This window comes from Marmota flaviventris, chromosome 9 (genome assembly GCF_047511675.1).
Source record: "Marmota flaviventris isolate mMarFla1 chromosome 9, mMarFla1.hap1, whole genome shotgun sequence".
Taxonomy (NCBI): domain Eukaryota; kingdom Metazoa; phylum Chordata; class Mammalia; order Rodentia; family Sciuridae; genus Marmota; species Marmota flaviventris.
This window is the reverse complement of record NC_092506.1, coordinates 59,294,075-59,320,767: the sequence shown is the minus strand read 5'-3', so window position 1 is coordinate 59,320,767 and position 26,693 is coordinate 59,294,075. Positions and strand designations below refer to the sequence as shown.

At 34.4% G+C, this 26,693-nt stretch overlaps 3 protein-coding genes across 3 annotated transcripts; 2 read left to right on the top strand and 1 right to left on the bottom strand.

Moving 5' to 3' along the window:
* Positions 1–409: 409 nt before the first annotated feature.
* LOC114098501 (olfactory receptor 52E1-like) lies at positions 410–2,192 on the bottom strand. Its single transcript, XM_027942751.1, has 2 exons — positions 2,177–2,192; positions 410–1,356 (listed from the first exon to the last, which is right to left on the bottom strand). Exons 1-2 carry the CDS (start codon positions 2,190–2,192, stop codon positions 410–412), a joined length of 963 nt encoding a protein of 320 aa, XP_027798552.1.
* Positions 2,193–8,639: 6,447 nt separating this feature from the next.
* On the top strand, positions 8,640–9,608 carry LOC114098504 (olfactory receptor 52J3-like). The gene is made up of 2 exons (XM_034636604.2): positions 8,640–9,548; positions 9,594–9,608. Exons 1-2 carry the CDS (start codon positions 8,640–8,642, stop codon positions 9,606–9,608), a joined length of 924 nt encoding a protein of 307 aa, XP_034492495.2.
* A 13,671-nt stretch (positions 9,609–23,279) lies between these two features.
* Positions 23,280–24,224, top strand: LOC114098581 (olfactory receptor 52A5-like). Its single transcript, XM_027942823.1, has one exon. It carries the CDS (start codon positions 23,280–23,282, stop codon positions 24,222–24,224), a length of 945 nt encoding a protein of 314 aa, XP_027798624.1.
* Positions 24,225–26,693: the final 2,469 nt, after the last annotated feature.

The following is a 26,693-nucleotide window of genomic DNA, read 5'->3' as shown; positions in this document are numbered from 1 at the left end:
TACTTTATATATGCATAAGACTTGGGCTTTATTTTTGGGTTGACGAAGGAGACCTCACAGGCCAAAGAATTGCTATTGGTAGCCTTCCCTGAGATAATCAATGTACCTTCCTAATGTTCTCCTTCCATTTTGAACATCAGAAATTATTGCCACTCCTTTCTTTCTCGTTTTCCTTCCACTTTTTTCTTGTGGGACTAGCAATTGAATCTAGAAACATTCTGCTACTGAACTTCATCCCCAGACTTTTTCTTTTTCTTAAGAAGGGGTGTTGTAGGTTTCCAAAACTGGCTTTGAACTTGGCAGTCTTCCTGTCTCAGCCTCCTTAGCCCCTGGTATTTACCAGCATGTGCCACCATGCCCAATTCACTACTCCTTTCTTAAAACATTCTTTATAAACACCAGGGCTATTTTATTTCTTGGCAAACATTTTCAGCACCTGGTCTCTAATCTGTTTAGTTCTGACTCCATAAATTACAGGGTTGAGCGCAGGTGGAATGACTACATAGAAATTGGCTAGAAGGATGTGGATGTAGCGTGGTATGTTCCTGCCAAACCTATGGGTCATGAATGAAAAAAATGCAGGGGTGTAGAAAGTCAGCATGACACACACATGAGAGCCACAGGTGCTAAGTGCTTTGAGCCGGGCATCCTGAGAAGAGAGTCGAAATACAGCCTGAAGGATCTGGACATAGGAAATGACAATGGCTATGATGTCACACACCAGGATAGAAATGGCACACAAACCATAGATGATGTTGATCTTGATGCTGGCACAGGCCAGGCGGGCAATGCCCATGTGTTCACAATAAGTGTGTGGGATGACATGGTGTCCGCAAAATGGTAACCGCAGGATGAGTAGAACAAAAGGAATGGCGATACACAAGGGTCTCAGGAGGATTACCCACGCAATGATGAACACCACTTTGTTAGTCAGCACTAATGTGTAACGAAGAGGGTTACAGATGGCCACATAGCGGTCATAGGCCATGGCCACAAGTACAGCTGACTCCATGCCAGTGTACAGGTGGATGAAGAACATCTGGATGAGACAGCCCTCAAACGTGATTTCTCTCAGGTTGAACCAGAAGATGCCAAGCATCTTGGGAATGGTGGATGTGGACAGGCCCAGGTCAATAGATGACAAAATGGCCAGAAAGTAGAACATGGGCTGATGGAGATTGTGTTCAGTCCAGATCATATAAAGGATGGTTATATTCCCAAGTACAGCGGTCAGGAACACAGCAAAGAAAGGAAGACCAATCCAGTGATGCATATTTTCCAGTCCAGGGATCCCCAGAAGGAGGAAAGAGTGTGGATGAAATAGGGTGGTATTAAGTGAGGCCATGTTTTGGAGCACTCTATATTAAAATACATTTAAGGCCAAATTCCTCTCATTCACTGAGTGAGTCTCATCCTTATTTAGTGCACACACACAAAAAAAAAGAGAGAGAGAGAGAAAAAGAAACTCCTATCATATTTACCCATATTTATGCATCATAGAGGGCTGAAAGTACATAAAGTTTAATGGTACAATGTGGTGTCACTTCATCACAACCATTCAATTTAATTCAACATTTCAGTTCAACAAACTTATTATCCAACATTTGCTTCCAGAATTGTATGCAAAGACTTATTGCAAATGATAAACAAGAGAAAGGTTCTTTTCCTCAAGAAACTTAAAGTATTAGTGATTTAAAGTTAGTGTTAGTGGTTGTTATCAGTTACACAAGTCAGCAATTTAAATTAATAAAATGTTATTAAGATAAAATTATACCCTTGCCACTTTAGATACACAGAGAAATATCCTGGAATTTTTATGCTATTCTTAGAAGAATTATTTCATTTTTGAATATATATTTGTGAACAAAAAAGTAAAGATGGAGTTAGCATGATAAAAGTCATTATGATTGTATATAGACCATGTTTTTGTTCTGTGCAAATCTAATTCAATCTTCAAAGAAAACATCAATGCAGCAAACTAGAATCTTCTAAAACCATTTGAATATGTGTAGACATCCTATTATTTAAGCTTCTGAAACTATTTCTTATTCCATAGTTGTCTTCTGATCTCTCCAATACACTCTGCCTTGAAATAATACTATTGAAGCCACAGTAAATTATGTTTCAGGACAATTCTGTTTCTGTGGTCTGCTTCTAATAGAATACACATACACACTGTTCATTTCTGGCATGATGATAGGCTTTGCTGATTTTAGGTATCTTCTGGTTGACACTATCAAGAAAAAAAAAACATGGATTTACATTCATGCACACACAAAAACATTAATGTTCAAGTTTATAAGACGTTACAAATTATCAGGTATTTAAAGTAGTTTATATACATCACCCCTTGATGCTAATTTTATTATTTTCTTATTATACCAAGTTTTTGTCAGGATATATCCCATTAATAAAGCACTACTAAAGAGCTCTCTTACACATACTTCTCAGCATATGTATTCATGTATGGGTGCATGGGTGTGTCTTGCAAAGATGCATAGCAGCTCTGGTCTTGAAAAAATTCCCTTAAAAGCCTTATAATGGTGGGGCTGGGGTTGTGGCTCAGAGGTAGAGCGCTTGCCTACCACATGCAGGGCACTGGGTTTGATCCTTAGCACCACATAAAAATTAAATAAAGGTATTGTGTCCAACTACAACTAAGACAAAACATTTTAAAGAAAAAAAGCCTTATAACGGAGAATTTGATCACAGCTATTGGAAGGAGACAACAAATTGAGTTAAGATAATTAGTCAACAGCAAACAAACTGCTAGATTGAGAGACTATAAGAAATTTTCCAAGAAAAAAAACTGTTTAGAAAACTATCCCTAATTTGAGCAGGGATGACTATATGAGAGAAGTAAACTAAGGGATTTGGGAAGGAGATGTAATTGATCTTTATCTATATTCACATTTTTTTTTCTCTTAACTTTGTTCTAGCTAATTTAACAGAGTTTTATGCATGATTATGGTAGAATATTAAGAAATAGACATGGGGATTGTGTTCATGTTCTTTAGCTCATTGCTGTATGACTCCTTTTGGGGAAATTAGGGAAAATTATTTTTCTTATGTCCACAAGTTGGGTCATCAAAAAGGGGGCACGGGTAGTTAAGGTTTGGCTAAGTAGGATAGTTAAGGCTATTCTATTCTTAAGAATATCACAAAGTAAAAAACTATAGTGAGCTTAGTACTGACAAGAGATTGTCATGGAATCCCTAGCAGTGGTTAGTAAATATTAAGTCTTGATCCTCTTTTTATCTGTGTATAAATATTTTAATAGAGTTAAAGGCAGCTGATTTTTTACACTATCATTCTTGTGGGTGTTTTCACATTTTACTATCCCTGTTTAATATCTAAGCCTCCCTGTATATTTTCGTCTTATTTTCCATTTCACTCCTCTCCTTCATTTCATTTTTCCTCTATTTCCAGAAATATTAGTCATTTGCATTCCATCACAATTACTATATAATGGCATTCTAAAGTTCCATCAAGAGTGTCAAGCTTGCTGCATTGTGCCATCAAGTTCTGATGTAGTTCATGGAAGAAAGTGAGTAAGTCATGGGAAACACATCCTTTATTACACACTTTGCCTAGCATTTGTCACAGGTACATTTAGGTTTGTGATGTCCAAACTATGCTTTAAATGTAAGTAAAGGAGACCCTTACAACCTAGGGATGTTGCTTTCTTTTTGCTCCATGGTTCTATTTATTTTTGAAACCAATAAAATAAAAAAAATTTAAAAAATAAACATTATTCTGTTACTAAAAGCAAAAAAGATTCATTACAATCTGGCAAATGTAATGCAATAATTATCTCCTGACATTTCTGTCACTTTTTGTGTCATTCTGATTATTTTCTTATTTACAAATGCCATTAATTCCTTGACTTAATATTCATCTCACGCTTTCTCATTCCTAATTTCTGATTCATGCAGAGATAGTCTTATTCTGTCTTGCTCTTGTTTTCAAGATTTCATATAAAATCAATCCAGTGCAAAAATCTGAAACGCACAATTTGATGTGTGTCTGGCTATGTTTTGCTCAATAATATTTGTTAGATTGATCCATTTTGTGTGTAATATCAGTTAACTTGTGTTTGCTCTTTTTGTTTGTTATCATTCTATAATGTTTTGCCTTATAGCTTCATATATAATATGTAATTAATACACTACTTTAATGAACAAATGAAGTTAACATATATGTTTTACTGAAGTAAGATATTTAAGTTAGTATTTCTCTATTATTAATAAAAGCACCTTGGATATTTTTGTAAGTGTATTCTGTTGAACACAATCACTCATTTCTTTTGGATATTTTCATCAGATTAATTACTGGTCCATAGGGGACACTCACCTTTAATAGCCTCTTCCTGTTTCCAAACTCAGTAGTGATCTTTATGAGCAGTTAAGATGAGTGGTCTACTTTGGAGCCACACTGGGTGGGGTATGGGAGTGTCACACTGTTATTTACATTAGCATTTTCTTGATCGGAAATGGTGGTGAAAACATTTTCTTGTATTCATTGGATATACTTCTCCTTTAAAGTACTAGATTTATTTTTGTTCTTATTTTTTATATTAAGTTGCTTGTGATTTATTTAGAGATTTGTAGTAAGTTCAATATACTATATACATTAATTATATGTCAATGAAAATTATAACAAAATGTTTGTTCAAAGGTTAGGCATATTTTATACTGGAGTCCATTTTCTGCTATTTTAATTAATTCCATATTTTAAAATAACAAATATCAAAGTCCAAAGAAATTTTAATTTGGTACCATTTTCAGGGTCAATTGGGTGATTTTGTGTTTTGTAACTCAGGGAAGAAATAAAAATAGAAACCGTGGAATATAAAATAGAAACTTGGGTTTTGAAACCCTAGCATGGGAAAACATGTTAAAGTATGTTTCTATATTAGATAAAAGTTCCTTGTAAATATGATATCACCTAATGGTTACTTGGAGTAGGATGGTTGTGTGGGGAATAATATTTAGAAGAATCATGAAGAGAATTTAAATTATAATGTAATCTTCATTACTAAAAAGTATTTTATGTCCAGTCTTTCAGACCATGCCATTAGGAAGGGATATGTTTTGAGTTTTATTTTCACTTCTTAGGAAGAAAGGAGATCAGATTTCTATTTCTATAAAGTTTGGAAAAATAATAAAACTCCTGTGCTGGTACCACTGCTTCTGTGTGAACACAAAGTCCAAAATAGCTTTACAGATTTAATCTGGTACCTCCATGACATAACGCTAAGATTCTGGGGCAACATGGTGTGACAAAAAAAGAATGAAATTCGTGAACTTTTGAAACATTGCAATTAAACACTGTGCACTGTGTCTTAGATCTCAAAATCACCATAGAAAATACATAATATCCAACTGGGCTTAGAAATGAAATAGGGGGGATATAGACTGAAGAGATCATTTCTATGGGAATAAACCAATGAGCTCAGCAAAACTCAGAAAGACCAATGAGGAGGGGAATAAAATGGCTAATGGGCATTTTCAAAAATATCAACATTATGGATAGGCTCAGAAACAATATCAAGAATTAGAAGAATAACTAAAATGGCTGCTAATATTTCTGTTATACCAGTGGATTGTAAATGAATCTGTAGGTTTACTGTGAATTGAATATCATACAATGTATACAAAACATCACATTATTTTATTAATATGCATTATTTTTATGTTCTAGTAAAAAATAAGAAGATGACTTGAATTTTTTCCTTGTGAAACTATAACAAAAATCTACATTCACTTAGTACTTTAATTTGTTTTAGAATTGCATATTGCTTAAATACATCAGAACATCTTTCACTTTTCAATTTTAACAATATTAATATCACATAAATGTTAATAGAAAATATCACACTGAAGGGCACAGTGGTATCAACCTTCCCTAATCCCAACACTAGATTATGGGTTCATTTAAATGTCTAGTTATTCATTCATTTCAGACTGGATTTACTGATTTGTTGCTCTATAGATAAGGATTTAGATTAATTATATTAACTCAGACTCCGCTACTCTCCTCTTCTTTTTCTTCCTTTCTCTCTAAGATTATTGCCTTATTTCTATAAGTAAAAGCATTTTATGTTAATTTTAATCTGGACATTGAAACATATTTATTTATTGTAATTTTGACAATCATGCACCTTTCCTTTCATTGTAAATATATTTCACATTAAGTTAATTTTTAAAAAACTTTGTGTGGGGGGAGTTCTGGGGATCAAACCCAGGGTCTTACACTACTAAGTAAGTTTTCTACCACTGAGATACACTGCTAGCCCTAAATTAGGTTTTATTAACTTAAATTTGAAGCCAGTAGTTGGAACACTGCATAGGAAAGAGAGACTTTATCTTACTTGACACTCAAAATAGAATTATTATATATAATATAATTACTATAGTATAATATAATAGTATAATTATATATAATAATTATTATATATAGTAATATGTTATGTAATGCAATTTTATATGTAATTACATATACATGTAATTAATTTTCTAAGTCTGCATTATTATAGAGATTTGGAAAATCAAGATGAAAAATTTACCCACGAAGAGATTCTGTTCACATCATATAAAACTATTTTGGAAGTATTATTTTTGTTATCACTGACTTTGTATTGACAACGTCCATGTCTGGGTCAGTGGGTGGTAGGTGTGTCTGTGCATCTCTCCCTGGTGCAGAAAATAGGATCTTACCCAAGAGACTATGATGTGTTTATCTTGGTTCATAGAACGAATTGGAGTTAGTTTTAATTTCAGACAGGCCCCAAGGGCTGTAAGTATGAATATTATAAAACTGTGTTTTCTCTAGTAGTTATAAGGGGTTTCTAGCCCTGTTTCTGGTAAAGGTGAGCTTCCTATTTAATTTGCAGTGAAGATGAATGGTGATCAGAGATTCCTTTTCACCAGTTATGGATCAGATTACAGCTGAATTTACTAAGTGACATTTTGTACAAATATTTTCAGATGAAAAAAAAAGTCTTCTCTACAAAAGCAGGGATACTTACTTTTTTCTCCTTATTTATTTATGCATTTTAGTTACACATGGCAGTACAGTATATTTTGACATATTTATGCAAACATGGAGTTTATCTTATTCTAATTCGGATCACAGTCTTGTGGTTGTTTGTACATGATGTGCAGATTCACTCTGGTGTATTCTTATACATATAGAGGAAAGTATTGTCAGATTCATTCACTGTCTTTCCTATTCCTGCAGAGGAAAATTAAGCTTGTGGCACAAACAGTAATCTCCACTCCCAAGAACAAGTGTGCATTAGAGTATAGATTTCTATAATAAAGTAAATAAATAAGACTATCAGAGGAAAAGGGTTAAGTATGAACTCTTGATTCCAGAGAGGGAGGCAGAGAAATAAAGAAGACTGGACATGGACTTTATGTATAGTCTCACAAGATTTACTGCCTGGGGTAATCACTATTTTTAAAATAGCTTTAATAAAAAACTTCTTGAAATTTGGACTTTGTCCTATAACTTTTTTCTGGACTTCTTTATACCTAAAACTTTACATCCTTTATGCCTTCCTCCAATATTCTCCTTTCTTTCTTTCTTCTCTTTGCACATATTTTCTTTCCTACTTCCCTTTTGGCCTATATTTCTAGTCTCTTCCATATATATATATATATATATATATATATATATATATATATATATATTCCTACCAATCTCTTCTTTCTGAAATAATAAAAGAGAGAGGGACAGATAGACAAATGAAGGAAGGAAGAAAAGAAAGAAAGGAGGGAGGAAGTAAAGATCACACTGAACTAAGGTAAGTCAGTAGCACATATTTCTTCACCTGATATTGACCACCATTATTGCCTTTATTTCTTTCAAATATCCTTTCAACAAATACTACTTCCCTCATGTTGAGAAAGGCAATGCGTATCCCTGGATATTTTGTGGAATTTGGTAACCAATAGAATTCTTGGTGTCTTTATTAAGTTTAATTTCTACCAGGATATGAGTAACAAACAGATGTATTTCTCTGCTGAAGGTGAGTTCCAGCAACAGGGTTCCGCATATTTGTGCAATAATTTTCATATCTGAGATAAAACACAATGTGTCTGTGGGGATACATGAGTAAATATGGGCAAGATGAGTTATTGAGGCATTATTCTAAATATAGGCCATTTAAAAGTTTGGCACTAAACAAATTAATTTAAGCTATTCTGATAGATTAAGTCAGCCCCTCATCTGGGAACATCTGTATCATTGCATATACTATCATTTCTGCATGCAGGTATTACTTTGCCTTTCTATGATTTTATATGTTGATACACTTAAATAAGGTGTGCTTTGTCTCTGAAGACTGAGATCATCACATAAGCATCAATCTAGATTTGAGTGAATGAGTATAAAATATTATTGGACAAAGCCTCAGAGGGAGATCCACTATACAGTCCATGTCCCTTCCGCCTGAAGTATACTTAGTCTGTCCCTATATCTTACTTTGGACTCAACTATTATCATTAGCTTTTCTGAAAAAGAAGAATCCAGATACAAATTAAGCTTATTGGAGAGGTTTTGAGCTAAGCATTTCTAAATCTTAATTTTCTTTCTAGGAGTGGTCAACTGCTTCTCTTCTCATTGATGGCAAGATGCTCCACACCAACATTACAATTTTCCACCCAGACACCTTTTTTCTTGTAGGCATCCCAGGACTTGAGGCTTTCCACGCATGGATTTCCCTACCTTTTTGCTCTGTTTACTTAATGGCTCTGCTGGGCAATGCTACAATTCTGCTGATCATCTGGTCTGACCATACTCTGCGGGACCCCATGTTCTACTTTCTAGCCATCTTATCAGCCATAGATCTGGCTCTCTCCACATCCTCAGTGCCTCGGATGTTAGGTATCTTCTGGTTTGATGCACATGAAATTGGTTTTGGAGCGTGTGTGGTCCAGATGTTTCTGATACACACCTTCACAGGAATGGAGTCAGCAGTACTTCTGGCCATGGCCTTTGACCGCTATGTAGCCATCTGTGTTCCACTTCACTATACAACCGTTCTGACACCACGGGTGCTGGCAGGCATTACTGTGGGAATCATAATACGTCCTGTTCTGCTCATGCTGCCCATTCTGTACCTAACCTATCGTCTGCCCTTCTGTGAAGCTCGAATTATTGCCCACTCTTACTGTGAGCATATGGGCATTGCCAAGTTGGCCTGTGCGAGCATTCGCATCAATGCCATCTATGGACTGTTTGTGGCTTCTTTCCTCGTCTTGGATTTGGCACTGGTTGGGATCTCCTATGCCCACATTCTCCGTGCTGTTTTCCGCCTCCCATCACGAGATGCCCGCCACAAAGCACTGAGAACTTGTGGCTCACATGTTGGGGTCATGTGTGTTTTCTACACCCCGTCCCTCTTCTCCTTTCTCACCCACCGATTTGGCAAAAAAATTCCATGTTATGTCCACATCCTTGTTGCCAACCTGTATGTGGTTATCCCACCTGCTCTCAACCCCATTATCTATGGTGTGCGGACCAAGCAGATTCGTGAGCATGTAGTCCATGTTTTCACTTCAAAGTAGAGGCTCTCATTTTTGTAGGTCTTGAGAGTGTGACTATAGCCCAAGATGCATATTTTGGCTCTTTTCTAATGATCCTTAAAGCATACAAGCAAAAAATCCACCAGATACTAAAGAAGCAAACTTTGGAGTATGCTTTTGTATGTTGAATCTCTATATTGGCTTTGAGTGTTTATTCTTTTGAATGTAGGCTTCCATTACAGAGCAGTAATGGAATAGGGATTCCCACTGAAGCACTTTCTGTTTTTAACTATTGAGATAAAGTGAATTCATATGTCTTTCCATTTGAAAATAAGATGATATCCCAGCTTGATATTTTACTAGTCCATTCAGTTGATTGCAATTTTCTTGAAATTCTGTGAAGAGAGAAATGCGTTCAAATGAAAAATAAGATCTTAATACATTTCTCAATTACAATCTAAATGCATTTGATTTTTCTGAGAACCTAATTGCATTATTTAGTCAAGGTTTTAAAAATGTATAGTATTTTTTTCCATTTTAATGCCTTTTTCTTCACTTTTCATAAAAATCTGTAGGCACCATGTGCCCTCACTCTGCCACTGCCTCCCTTTTTGGAGAAGCATGTAGTGAAAGTACCAGAAAATAGTATGTTTTAGGGAATAAAAACATTGTTTATACCAGAAGCTTGGATGTATAGAATTCTAAGAAGCAGGATTTCAAGTTATACTTAATCATTTTCGTATGTTTGTGTGTTTTCATTGTATTTAACAAACCATCTGTCTAACTATGTGGGCAATACTTCCTCTTTGAAGGCTTCTTATTTGTGGAATGAAACATACATCCATCCTGTTTGGCTTGATATTTTATGAAAGTAGAACAGTCCCAAACATCTTCAGGTACAAAATAAAATTTTGAACTCATGCATTTAACAGGAATTTCCTGGTGTTCTTCTAAATGTTTTTTGAAGTCTTATCAAGAGAACTCTTAACTCAAAGGCATCATTTTATTGCTTTGTCTGAATTTGGTATTGAAAAAATGATATGCATAGAACAATGATGCAATATTAGATAAGGATGACTTCTCAGGATGCTAGGAACTAAATTTTGAGTAGCATATCCATCATCTGATGGTTTTAAAATTTTGTGACTTTACTGAATGGACTAGTAAAATAAAACATCTTCAGGGATTCAAAGTGTGGAAAATGGATTAATTCACTTTGCAACAAAGATCATAAACTAGAGACTCCAGTAAAATATTTCTGGAAAGAATCAATGGCAGGAAATATAATAACTATCTATATACGGTTATCTGAAAGATACATTTCCTATGTTTTTAGGATGTACTTCTTTCTATTAGAGATAGCAACATTCATGGATTTCCCCTGGGCCTTTTTTATCACAGAATAACCACAAAATGTGGGAAACGAACAAAATTGAGAATTCTCACTTCTCAGTTTCAATATTTACTATACTAAGAGGACAGTAGGGTGATTAATAAGGATGGATATATACATTCATGGGAAATAATTGAGTGTCTAGGGTTCCCAGCATGCTTAGGGTGCTAAGAAGCTAGATGGAAAAGTTTTATCAACAAACAGTGGTAAGCCAATTGAATGTTCACACTCAAAGAACTGTAACCCCAACTGTCACCATAGGCAGAAAAACAAACAATAAAAAAACAAATTCAAAGTTGGAGAGAACCATATAATTATGTATAAAAGATAAAAGCTTAAAACTCTCAATAGGAAATATAGGTATAAATCTTTGTGTCTTTGTACTGTGATGATTTTTTAATATGAAATAAAAAGCAAAATCAATGAAAAAACAAATACATAAAGTGGCATACGTTTAAATTTAAACATTTTGCTGTATCATCAAGACATAGTACAATTTACTGAATGGGAGAAAATATTTGCAAATCATAGATTTGAAAGGGCAAGTATAAATTTAGAATACATAAAGAACTCCTGTGACAAAATAATGAAAACTCAATTAATTCAATTAACAATGGGAAAAGGAAGATAAATACATGAAACTTTTCTCAACATCATTAGTCATCATGGAAATACAAATCAAAACTACAGTGATACTATTTTGCATCCATCAGAATGACCATAATAAAAATTGTTTAAAAAGAAAAAAATCATAAGCAGTGATGTTGAGACTGTGAAAGAATCAAATCCCTCAGACCTCTCTTGTGTGAATGTAAAATGAAACCACGATTTTGGAAAACAGATTGAATTATGAATAGAGTCCAAAAGATATGTTGGTGAGTAAAACACATGTTTTATTTAATTGAACAGATTGCTCATTCCTTTGGTTTGAAACTCTATGCCTTCCTCTATCCCAATTACTCTTAAATTTGGTCTTTTTATGTTATCCCATATTTTTTGAATATTCTGCTCATAGTTTCTTACCATCTTCACTGTGTGATCTACATTCTTTTCAAGATTATATATTTTGTCTTCATTGTTTAAGGTCCTGTTTTCCAAGTGGTCTAATCTGTTGGTGATGCTTTCTATTGAACTTTTAATTTGGTTTATTGTTTCTTTCAGTTCAAGGATTTCTGTTTTTTTTTTTTTTTTTCAGAACCTCCATCATCTTATTGAAGTAATCTTTTGCTTCCTGTATTTGCGTATGTAGGTCTTTACTAAAATTATCATTTGCTCCCTGAATTTGTTCTCTTATATCATTCTTTAATTTGCAGAACATTTTAATTATGTACATCCTGGACTCCTTCTCTGTCATTTCTTCTGTTGTGCTAGTCATGGATTCTAATAATGTGGTATCTTGATTTGTTTGGGGCAGTGTTTTCCCTTGTTTTTTTTTTTCATGTTGTTTTTGTGTCTTTCCTCTAGCCCTGAGGATCTGAAGCATTACCATTTTTTACACTTTAAGCTTATAGTGCCCCTGCACTATAAGCTTTCCTTTGAGGGGAAGAACAATGTTAGCAGATCCCAATACAACCAATACATAACCTTAAACCAAATGGTTGCTATTAAGGCATTTACAGTTTTGTCACAATACACAGAAATGGTGAGTTAAATTAATTTCTACAATATAAACAGTACGTTTGCAAAACAGTTTACAGTTTCTGATAGTGGACAAAGAACCAGGGGTGAAGTGTAAGATGAGATGTTGAGGGATACTGGGTGAGGATATAGAGTTATTAGATCTTAGGAAGTGTGAAAAGGGAATTTAAAGACGATGGTTAGAAACAGGGGAAGAGAGAGGAAATGATTTTTGGGAGACAAGTAAGTGGTAAGACAATGGAGTAAATAAAACAAACACACATAAATATTAAGGAAAATAAAAAGCATAAAAATGGGAAATAAAAGAATATACAACACAACTGTAATATACTATTCAGACATCTCAGTCCTCAGTATCCTAATTTATGCATAGTACTTGGTTTCACAAACATTGGGGATGTGAGGGCAGGAGAATAGAGAGGAAGAGGGAGGGGAAAAAAAGTCAAGAAGGAAGAAACAAGGATTGTTTTGGTTGGAGATCAGTATCTTCCTGCTTCCCTTCTCATCTAATAGTGGGGTTGTGTGCTGTTAGCTGGCATCTCCACCTTCAAGATGTTGAAGGTTACCAGAGTGGGAGGGCTGGTCTTGGGTGCAGAGTACCTGGAAGTGAGGTTTGGCACCAGTGGGTCCCTGATACAAGACTAAACCAGAGATCTCCTTTGGGACCTATTTGTGTGGTGTGGGCACATAGTCTTATATCCTTATATTGCCTGTAGACATCACAGTTCCTGATCTCTAATTTAGCTCTAAACCGCATCTCTACTTCTTAATTGGGGGTCTTTCTTTTGGGAGGTATTATGGGTTGCACTCTAGGGTTTTCAAACCTGTCTAGAGGAGCTGTTTTTGTATTGGGCAGTCACAGTGTTGGGGTAGCCACTTCTGGGAAGAGGAGGGGGCTGGGGACTATGGATACCCGCCCAACCTGTGTTCCAAGCTGGGAGTTGCTACAACTAAAGATGTCCCAAGATGGAGACGGCTGCTTTCAGGGATGGAGTGTCAGGTCGGGTTGGGGGGGTAGTGCGGGCAGTGGCATTGGGTGATGTATTCAAAGATGCAGTTCGGACCCAGTGCTGGCTCCGCAGGCATTAGTGAAGCTCTCTTGGGGCTGCCTGTGCACTGTGTGGGGTCAGCAGGGCTGACCTGGGCCTGCCTGTGCTCTGTGGGTCAGAGTACATGTTTTAAACAAATACAAAGGGGAAGCACAAAAGGTGAGTTGAAAGAGAATATTAAAATGTTGCTCACAGAACTGGTGTAAAGTGGTGCATGCCTATAATCCCAGTGACTGAGGAGCCTGAGGCAGGAGGATCACAAGTCCAAGACCAACCTCAGCAATGTAGTGAGACCCTGTCTCTAAATAAAATAAAAACGTCTAGTGTGGCTCAGTACAGAAGATCATTTAGTTCAACCCCCTAGTACCACATACACACACAAAAAAATGTTGTTAATTAAAACAGGAAAAATATGACATTATAAACATTATCTTGATAATGCACATAAAATGTGCATCCTGACACTCTAGTGTGACCATCCATTTGCAAACATGTTTCTGTTCAAAAAGTGTCAATCATATTTATGGACTAACATATCAGTTATCGGTGACAAGTCCCCCACATGTTGAAGTTTGAACATAAGAGAAACACGCCAAGGAAAGCATATAAAGCAGGGTTTATTTTAATAGGAGTAAAATAGACTTCTCCTGGGAGGGAGAAGGGGGCCATAGCTGGTATTCTAGTATCCCAAGAAGCGAGGTGTTCTGTCATTTTTATATGTCCTAGGCTTCCTTTCTTCTCTTGCCTTTTCCCCCTTATCTTTCTCCTTCCTGCATTTGTGACTAGGCCCAGGAATGCTCGGTGGGATGGCCCAAAGGTAGGAAACAAGTGGGCTGAAGGGGGAAGGGCAGGATAGAGTAGTCAAGGACACTACCATATATATGGTGTATATATATATATATATATATATATATATATATATATATATAATATATAGTATCCAAGTCAGACAAAGATAGTACACCATATATATATATATATATATATATATATATATATATATATATACCTTATAGTTCCCCACAGGGAAGGACAGTTCCTCAGATAGGTTACCTTGGCAACAGGTTGGATCATGGCCAGGTTTTTGATAAGGGTAGAGGAAGGGCTCTGAAGGAATTAACATTTCAATCCCTCAGGAGACAATGTCCAAATTCCCAGACTCACTCATAGTTGGTCTCCTTGATCTGACCTGACTCGATTTACGTATCTGCACTGACTGCCTGTCTAATTCTGGTTACAATTACATACTTCTGGCTGGACATTTAGTGTCTTGTAATAACCATCTCTCTCTCTCTCTTATTATATTTATCACACTCATACATTCCTATGTATAATAAAACAGGTAACCTGGCTCATTCCTAATTCTGAAGAAAATAATTCTAATCTTTCGAGATTATGACTTTTGTGTATTATAGTAGTATCCAAGTCAGACAAAGATAGTACACCAAAAGATAATTACAGTCCAATAACACTGATGAACATATATGTATATTACTCAAAAAGAAAAACAACTCATATTCAATAGTAAATTTAAAAGAACATTCACGTGGGATCAATTGTGAATTATTCCTGAAATGCAACAATGGTTTAACAGACACAAATCAATAAATGTGATTCACCATATTAACAGAATGAAAATTTTAAAAATATGATTATCTCAATATATTCAAAAAAAGCATTTGACAAAATCCAAAAATTTCCATGCAAAAACTCTCACCAAATAAGGTATAATGGAAATGGTCCTCAACACAATAGAAATCATATGAAAAGCCTACAGCTATCTTTATTCTCCATGCCGTAAATTTGAAAACTTTTCCTCTAAGATTAGGAAAATTTCTGTTCAACATGATACTAGAAGTCATAGCCATAGGAATTATGCAAGAAAAAGAAATAAAAAGACATCCAAATAGGAAGAGAAGATGTTCGCTGACAATATGATCTTTTACATAAATAACCCTGAGGACTTTGCCACAAAGATAGACCTGATCAATGAAGAATTCAGTAAAATCTCAGAATACAAATTCAACTTACACAAGTAAGGAGCATTTCTATACACTGAAGTTCAACTATATGAAAAATAAATTATGAAATCAATCTCATTTACAATAACATCAAAAATAAATTCTTGGGGAGCAAATTTACCAAAGAAGTAGAAATTGTATGTACTAAACAATATGTTATTCATTAAAGAAATAGCACAGACAATTTGGATAATGAGTTTGACAGTTACTTACAAAATTAAATTTAGTCTAATCACAATATACAGTTGTACTTCAAGGAATTTAGCCAACTGCTTTAAAAACTATGTGCACAAGAATTCTGCACATGGATAGTTTAGCAACTTTATTAATAAGAAGCAACAAGATGCCCTTCAAGAGATGAATGAATATACAAACTGGTAATGTCACATAGAGGAATATTACTCTACATTAAAAAGAAATGAGGTATCTTACCATGGAAAGGCATATTGAACTTAAATACATATTGCTAAGTGAATAAGTCTAAAAAAAGGACAACAAAGTATCAGAAACTATCAGAAACTGTCAGGGAGAGGAGAAGGAGATGTTGTCTATGTGAATCACAAGGTGATATTCAGAGTGGTGAAAGTATTTTATATGATATTGTAATGAAAGATATGTGATACTTTACATGTGACAAAAAACATAGGATTTATAACACAAAAGTCTTTAATGTACGCAAATTGCCGCAGTCTGGCTGGGCACAAATAACCGGGAGGTCAAGAGCCACTTGTAGATTCAAGCAGGAAGGAACTTTATTTCCTAACTCACGCAAACACCATCCACGTGACCCTTCAGGAACTCCGAGAGAGCTCAATTGGAACTCAACCAACCCACACGAACTCTCTAGGAACTTCGCAAGAACTCAAAAATAGCAGGCACCCAAGGCAGCAGGAACCCCCCCCCCCCACCTTCTGGCAAAATGCCAGGCACCATATTGACCCGGGCCGTGGCTCTCAACACAAATTAAAAAAATAATAAGAAGTACAGGGGACAACAGGACAAAATCAAAAACGTGAGAAATTACAGCATATTACAAATGTGTGTGTGTGTGTGTGTGTGAGAGAGAGAGAGAGAGAGAGAGAGAGAGATTAGAAGACTTCACTAAAGCAAATGAGGAAAAGTAAGCTAACCAAAGTAGTAAAAATAGGTCCACACAAACACCTCACATATGCACTTAACCTAGTGAATAAAGTTTTTCCCCAGGGGTTCATGTGATATCAAATTTGACTGATCTATTAATCCATTTTATTTATTACTTTGTTTTTGCTTCCAACAGTGTAACATAATGATGAATGTACATTTATGTATGTATGTGAATCTATATACACTTATGTATCTATACATACAAATATGTATATCTATAAATAATTGACTGTATATGTACATATATATGTATTCAATACACAAAAGTTATAATCTTAAAAGCCTAGAATTATTTTCTTCAAAATCAGGAATGAGCCAAGATACATAATATATTATATAAAGGTATACGTATGTATGTATATATATATATATATATATATATATATATATATGTGTGTGTGTGTGTGTATATATATGTATTTATGTGCATATATGCATACATAATATGCATGTATATATGCATGCATGTATCTACACATATGTATATATATGTATGCACACATGAAATAATTCTAAACATTCAAGATTATGACTTTTGTATATTTAATTTTATGATGCATATATTTGATGAAGTTAATGAGATTTTCTTCTATTCTTACTCTCGTGTGAGAGATAGAGTTCAGGGCTCAGCCCACAACTGCATCCCGAGGAGGGACTTGAGAACTAAAAGGCCACACACTTGAAGCTCATCGCCATGGCAAAGCCTTAGAATGAACCTTGATCACAGCAAAGACTGTAGTCCCATGACGATATCCATTATAAACCTAAGAGGATTTGAAAAACAAGGAATTGAATACTAACAGGCAAAGCACAAGATGGAACAAGAGAATGGCATATAGGATATCAATTTTGAGTGATCTATCAATTTATTTTATTCATTATTTTGTTTTTGCTTCCAACAGTGTAACATAGTGATGAATGTACATATGTATGTATGTGAATCTACACACACACACACACACACACATATATACATATATATGTCTGTATATACATACATGTATATATGTATGTGTATGTGTATATATATATATATATATATATATATATATATAGACTATATATGTACACATGTATGTGTTCAATATACAAAAGTTATAATCTTAAAAGTTATAATCTTAGAACCTGTGTGTCTCAGGAAAAATGGAAGTTCTAAGAGAAAACCTTCTCCAATAAAACACCCTATACTTAAACACAAAGTTACCCTTAGGGAAGTTAAAGACCCTGGAACACAGAAAGCACTTTCTCCAAGAATCAGGAATGTGGCAACAGTTTTAACTCACAATTTTTAAACTAATCACAAACATGCATTACCCTGCCATAAAAAGACAAATAAAATATTTTACATATTTTGTAATTAAAAATCAATTTTAATTAAAAATTAAATTTTAAAAATCAGGATGAAATAATAATTAAATAATAAAATTCTTAAGGGCAAAAATAGAAAATATATGTAAAATTGTTTCACTGATAGGAAGACAATCAGGAAGGCCTTCATAAGCAGGGAAATACATCTATGGATTAAAATGCCTGTGTTTTCCTAATCACCTGTGTCTCCTCTTCCAAGGAATGGTCTTGATAGAGAATACCTCTTAGCAAATCATGTTTTATGTAGAAAATAATGGATACAAATTACTTTAGAAACATTGAACCAAAATTGGATGACTATAACAGAGAGATGGCTTTATGAAGAAGGCTTGGGATGAGCTTGAAAGATGTGAGAATTTTCATTTGAAGGATGCATTAAAATGAACAAAATGAGAGTCTTTACATTTATAATATAGTGGATAAAAATAAGACTTGACTTCTCCTTGGTCATTAAGGGATGAAGGCTAGGGTGACATTGGAAAATGTTAGTGGTATGTAAGCAGAGATCTCACATTTGACTTTACTGACATCTAAACCATGCTCAGAACTCATCTATTGCCAATAATTATTCATTAAATGAATGAATGAATGAATAATAGAATTCTTTTAATACATACTTATGAATTTTACTGCACTGGAAAGTATCTGTGGTAATCAAAATATTTTAGTGAGATAATATTATATTCAAATGTTTATTAAATATTTATTCTACACCAAATTCCTGGGATTACAGGCATGTGCATACCTATCCCTGGTTGCTGTGTTTACAATAAATTGTAATGTGTCAAAATAAAGAAATTTCTCAAGATTCATGAAAATATAATTAGGGATGTGGGAGAGAGCCATAATTTATGGAAAAATACTGGGTATCAACAGATATAAATTTTTTCTTTACTATTGATGGTTGAGGAGACACATTTTTTGTTGTCATTGTTTATTTTGTATTGTTCTTGCTTCTTTGTCTATTTTCGCATGTTTTTATTGCCCTTGGTTTTTTTTGTTGTTGTTGTTGGTTTGTTTGGTTAGTTTTTTTTTTTTTTTTTTTTTTTTGGTGTTAGAGGAAGTTCAGTATGCAAAGAGAAAATCAGTCTGAGATGGGATGTCTGGTTTTGTAAAGCCAGAATTATCTTTGTCTCTAGAGTACCAGCAGACTCCTAAGGGAAGTGTCTTAGCATTATCAACCCCATGGCAGCCACTGTCCTCACAGACCTGAGGCACCATGCTCAGGTGACCCAACACAGGCTCTTACACATTTGTTTTCTGAAGTCCAGATTTATGTGAGTATTTTAGCACTAACTAGAAGGGATATTTAAGAATTCACAAGCTATAAACAGATGGGAGTCTGTTCCTTACTCTGCTAGAGAAGATAATGAAAAAGAAAGAGATGATTATTACAAGAGAACAAAAGTATAGACAGCAGTATGTAATGATATACAAGGAAGAGAATGAGGGGACAAAACACAAATCATTGTGCTGAGGTAATTAGGAATATTTGTCCTGGTTTTTGTTTCTCCTCACCTGACATTGCTAAGAAGGGCTTTGAAGAACAAAGCTTCTTGAATGCAAGAGAGATGGTAACAAGCAGAAACTGAGTAACATTTCCTAACCTAAAAAACATATGTGTGAGGTACATCTTGTTTTCAATTTCTAGATTCATGACTAAGTTTTTAATTTCAAAGAGAAGAAAGTTCATGGACTGTTTCTTACAATTACATGAGATAATGTATGTGGATTCTTGAAAAGTCCTTAACTCCATAGATTGCTAACAGTGCTTATATGTTGTTATTGATGATATTTCCCATATAACCCTATAGAATGATAGCTTCAATGTCGCTTGAAACCATTAGGCAAGTGCTGGGATCCAGAAAAAGGCAACCTGATTTTCTCATCTAGTGGCACACATTATATAATGGAGGTTCTGGGGTGCAGAGCTTTGTAGGCTGCTGTGATTCGCTCATGGTGTGGTACTAGTCACTTGAGCAGTGTCTCCAACAGAGAAAGTGCATAACACTTTTTTGGGTTTTGGTTGAGTAAATGTACAATTCATTGAGCTAAGTTAGATTAAGGAGCTAGTCATAGGACTAGAGATGAAGTTTACTGCTCTATGAGCAAGTACAGTCCTGTTTACCTTTAGCTCACACCATTGTGTTTATTTTTATATTGCAACCATCATCTTTATTATTTGATTTTAAACCTGAGTTCTTAGAAGTCAGAGGCTGTATTTTTATTGTTTATTTACTTTTAACATACAATCTCATGTTGGGGAAAATAACTTCATAGACATTTCAGTGATATTAGTTTTATTGAAAATACTGACATTTCCAGTTTCACTGAAGTGTAGAAAAACATTTGTTGTTTTCGTATTCTTCATTTTAGTGTTTTCTTTCCCTCCCCCCCCCCGTCCCCTCCCCTTCCCTTCCCTTCCCCACCCTCCCTTCCTTCCTTCCTCTTTCTCTTTCTTTCTTTTTGATTTTTAAATATTTTTTCAAAATGGAGATTGACCCCAGGTGCTGTATCCTTGAGCTACGTCCTCAGCCTTGACCCACGTCCTCAGCCTTGACCCACTTATTTTTTTGAGACAGGGACTCACTAAGGAGCCAGGTTAGACTTCAGGTACTCCTTCCTCAGCCCCCACCCCAAACAAATTCCTGGGATTACAGGCATGTGCCCTGTCCCTGGTTGCTGTGTTTACAATAAATTGTAACATGTCAAAATGAAGAAATTTCCCAAATTCTACAATCCAAAGATTGCTTTCATTAATATTAAAATTTATGTAATAAAAAGTCAATGAAATTCTGATCAGTTATCTTGTGCAAAAACATTTTTCCATCAATGGAATTAAAGTATATATCAGAAACAATTTAATTTGGTACACTGATTAAAGATAATTTTGCATTTATCCTGTCTCCACTGCTTACTAGCTCTGAGACAATGTGTCAGTTACGTGACCTCTCTTTGTTCACAAACATCAGGAGCAATATGGAACATTATTGGGTACATTGTAAATAACCAAAACATTTTAGGTTTTTTTAAACAATATATATTCTTATTATACATGGAAGGTATTATAAAATTTGTTTAAATTACTCAGAATACTAAAATATTTTTATAATCAGAGTAGTCCTCATCAAATAAATGTAGCATAATTTATTTATCCAGTTCCCACATGTCTGAACCATACCAAATTGCATCTTTTAATTCCTTCTGAGGTATACAAAGTAGGGAAGACTACAGGCAAATTAAAAATATCTGTAAATGTTTTTTATTTTTCACTACAAATCTTCTATCTATTCATTTATATAAAAAGTAGAGATAAATCTTCAGATGTTTTCACCTTGCACTTAGATCAGAGACAGTTCAACTCAAACATATACATGTGTTTTTGTTCGTTTTTTTCCCAGCACACAAATACAGGCCACCTCTAGTCTTTCTAGAGTTGTAGGTATCTCAAGTGAAGAAAGAAACAGGTAGTTACTTTCCTTATTTGTATCCTTACTCAGTGACCCTTAAAAATGGGAGGTCTGCACATGGTGGATAGTTCCAACTATCCAGGAGGCTGAGGCAGGAGGATTTCAAGTTGGATATCAACCTGGACAACTTAGGAAGACTATGTCTCAAAATACCTTTTTATAAATGGCTGAAATGCTTAAAAAAGGAAAAAATGCATAAATTGGGGGTTCTCTCTGTGGACTGTACCAACTTGGGTTGTGCTGGCAGCAGTGACTGAAGGGGAAATAAATCCAATGCTGTGGGAACACTAACCTCTAGTGGCAACATAACATGATCAAAGACCAGGATGTATGGAAAAGCCTAGAATGGCAGTGAAGTGAAAGCTGATACTAAGAGGGCCTGGTTTTTGATTATTTTTACATGACAGGTGACGTATCAAAGATAAGGGTCATTATGTGATTTACCCATTATCTCTAACAATCAGAGGTCCAACTCACTTGGCCATTACTTTAAAAGTATGTTTGTGCAAGCAGTGGGGACGGGGATTTGACATGATCTCATGGCCTTTGCTATCTTATATTTTCCTTAGAGAAGAGTTTCTCAGAAAGACCCACTAGTTTTTATACTATGAGTTAATTAAATCCAAAAGTAGCTGTTAAAGAATTATGATCATAATGATGCTAAAGAAGTAAAACAGACCCTTTAACAATATTTATATTTTCTGTTTTACCCTCCTTGAACTAGGCATGAAGGGTCTCAGTAATCAGTGATTTTAAATGGAAAGTAACTTAAAGAGAATTTTCATTCATCTTTTCAATTGTTTTTTTACTTTTGATTAAATTTTTTCAGGAACTTCTTTTCCTATTAGCAAGTAAAAAAAAAGTAAGAAATTATTATTTATTTTGTTTATTTCTGTTAAACTTCAAACTATGCAAGCCATACACACACACACACACACACACACACACAATATCTTAAGTATAGGCTAAATTTTAATGTAATGTCCATAGAATTCTATATTCTTTAGAATAACTTGTACTATTAACATCGGCCTTTGATCAGAGAATGTGGTAGAATCACAAGGGTGCCACAAATAACTGGAAAAGTAAATTTAAAATAAGTCAGGATAAAAGATAGTTTATGTTTGAAAAGATAAGTACATGGGGGAGGGAGGATCATATATAAGGAAAAAATTCTACTAGGAGATTTTATTTTATATTATAGTAGAAAGTTACACTCAATTTCATATATTTAAAAAACTTTTATAATATTTTGCTAACTAAAACAGCTGTACTTCACATTAATCTGTATATTATTTATAATAGTGTTAAAGGTAAAGAAGATGAGTAGATACTTAAGTTTAGAATATATATTATTTGGAGGTATCATTAGTGAGTTTTGTTTCATTTTCATCAAGCTTCTATTTTGCTTTATTTGAGGAGTAAAAAAGTTTTATTTAAGATAATAATTCATATAAACCCTTTTAAAAAGCAAAAAATTAACCCACCAATTTTCTTTTAATAAAATCAGGTTAAAGTCTAGTTAGCCATAGAAGAATGCATTAAATTATATGATTTCTCCAATTACTTTTCCAGGATGACGCTGCACAATTAAAGCTGTTAATAAATTTCATAATTTCTGATTAGACCTGAAGATTGGAGGGCTCTTTCATCATTGTCCCATCATGCCATTTACCAATGGCACCTGCTTCAAGCCATGGGTCTTCACTCTCATTGGAATTCCAGGCCTTGAATCAGTGCAACACTGGGTTGGGATTCCATTCTTCATTTCTTTTATTCTGGCCACCTTTGGAAATGCTCTGCTTGTCACCATCATTCGCATTGAGCACAGTCTCCATGAGCCCATGTATATATTTTTAGCTGTATTAGCCGCTACTGACCTAGGCCTGACCTTCTGCATTACCCCTAAAATGCTGGCCATCTTTTGGCTTCAGTCAAGAGAGATTCACTTTGACTCCTGTCTGATTCAGATGTATTTTACACATACTTTCCAGTGTATGGAGTCTGGCATTCTCCTGGCCATGGCCTTTGACAGATATGTGGCTATCTGTGAGCCCTTAAGGCATTCTGCCATTCTCACTAAGAAGGTACTAATCACCATTATAATGGCAGTGACCATTCGAGCCTCCATCATCATCATCATGTGTCCACTTCTAATTAAGTTGCGCCTCAAGCATTTCCAGACCACAGTCATCTCGCACTCCTACTGTGAGCATATGGCTGTGGTAAAGCTGGCTGCAGAAAATGTCAGAGTCAACAAAGCATATGGACTGTTTGTGGCTTTCTCAGTCCTTGGATTTGATGTGATCTTCATTTTCTTATCCTACGCCTTCATCTTCCAGGCTGTGTTTAAGTTGCCACAGAAGGAGGCACGATTCAAGGCATTCAACACCTGCACAGCCCACATCTTTGTCTTTCTTCAGTTCTATATTCTCACATTTTTTACATCCTTCATACACAGATTTGGCTTCAATGTTGCTCCCTATGTGCATATTCTGCTGTCCAACCTTTACCTGCTTGTTCCGCCGCTGCTTAACCCTATTGTCTATGGAGTGAAGACCAAACAAATCCGGGAGGGAGTGATCAAAATGTTCACTCGCAAGGGTTGAATTCATAAGCTCTCCAATTCCTCATTTTGTTTATGATAATCTGCATAGTGATCTTGTCATGTGGGGTAATACTATGATAATCCTTATATTATTTTAATTTTCATGGGCTGGAACAGATTTCACAAATAAAATTACAGATAATCCATATACACATTTTCGATAAAATTTCAGTTATGTAATCAAAACTGATAATGCTTTCTATAACTTTGTTTAACTTTTGAACATTCTCTAACCTTGGAATAGGATCAGTTTTGGAAAACATTACCCTATGTTTTATGCATTTTATCCAATGATATTGGTACAAGTTATTCTCATACTTTCTAACACTAGTTTCTAAACTATGAGTCATGATAAAACGTTCATATTTTAATGTTTAGTAAACTCTAAATACAGTAAAGCTTTATTAAATATTACATGTTTTCATGTAACATGGTAGATTGAATATATATATATATATATATATATATATATATATATATATATATTTTGCAGGGAGTAGGGCTGGAGTGCCTGAGGACTTTATACCATTTACTAGTAGAACTGAATAAAAATGAAGTCATTAAATACTATTTTTTGAAGTGCAATTTTGCAAACTGAGAGCTCGTTAAATTTTACAAATAGCTTTCCACTTATTTCCCTCAATGTATCTCTAGAGTGGGCAGAATTGTGTTTTGTGTGGTAATCAAAAGACAAGGGCTGGGGTTGGGGTTGTGACTCTGTGATAGAGCACTTGCCTTGTATATGTGAGGCACTGGGTTTGATCCTCAGCCCAACATAAAATAAAATAAAGATATTGGTCCATGTACAACTAAAAAAACCCCTTTTTTAAAAAAGACAAGGGCCATAAATCTTCCTTGGTACACTACCTACTAAATTTTTCCATGTGAGACAAGGTTGTACTCTATGCTTCACTGTGATTATGAAATTGGTAGAAAATTTAATTACTATGTACTAACTTATGTATTTATCAACACTCTCAAAGCCTACAACACTTATGCACTCTCTGTACATTACAATAACTTGATTTGAAGATTTTTTTTCTTAAGTTTTCAACACTACTCACATTTGCCTTTATTGACTGATAAACACAATTGACACTTTTTGGTCTGAAACATATTTGTAAATATATGCTCACACTACAGTCCCAGGACACACATTATACAAGCATTATCAAGATAATGTTTGTAACGACATATTTTTTTCCTGTTTCTATCAAAAACATTTTTTTGTGTGTATGTGGTACTAGGTGGTTGAACTAAATGATCCTTTACTATTGAGCCACACTAGAATTTTTATTTTATTTAGAGACAGGGTCTAACTATATTGCTGAGGCTGGCTTTGGACTTGTGATCTGCTTGCCTCAGGCTCCTCAGTCACTGAGATCACAGGTCTGAATCACTTTACACCCAGCTGTATGGACAACATTTTAATATTCTCTTTCAACTCATCTTTTTTTCTCCCCTTCGTATTTGTTTAAAACATGAGCTTTATTCACCAACTTATCTTTTGGCTCCTCATTCACAAAGCAATCTGTTTTCCTAAATTGCTGTTTCATTTTACACTCACACAAGGGAGGTCTGAGGGATTCGATTTTTTCACATCGTCACATCACTGCTTATGATTTTCTTTCTTTTAAAAGAATTGTTATTATGGTAATTCTTATGGATGTAAAATGGTGTCACTGTAGTTTTGATTTGCCTTACCATGATGATTAATGATGTTGAGGGAATTTTCATGTACTTATCTTCCTTTGCCCATCTTTCATTGGATTAATTAACTTTCAATATATTGTCACAAGAATTCTTTATTAATTCTAAATATATAACTGTACTTTCAGATTTATAATTTGCAAATATGTTCTCCCATTCAGTAAATTGTATTATCTCTTGATGACACAGCAAAATTAATGTATGTAAATTTAAATGTATGTACTTTATGTATTTGTTTTTTCATTGATTTTGCTTTTTATTTCATATTTAAAAAATCATCACAGTACAAAGACATAAATATAATTCCTATTAAGAGTTTTAAGCATTTATCTTTTATACATAATTCTATGATTTTCTCCAACTTTGAATCTGTTTCTTTATTGTTTGTTTTTATGATTATATGATACTTGGGGTTACAAATCTTTGAGTGTGAACATTCAATTGGCTTACTACTATTTGTTGATTAAATTTTTCTGTCTGGCTTCTTGGCACCTTAAGCATGCTGGGAACCTTAGACACTCTATTATCTTCCATGAATGTATATATTCATCTTTATTCATCACCTTACTATCTTCTTAATGTAATAAATTCTGAGACCGAGAAATGAGAATTCTCTAATTTTATTCTTTTTCTACATTTTTTTTGTTGTTGTTATTCCAGAACAAAAAGACTCATGAGAAATTTGTGAATGTTTTTATCTCTGATAGAAAAGAGTACATCCTAAAAACATAAGAAATGTATCTTTCAGATAACAAATATA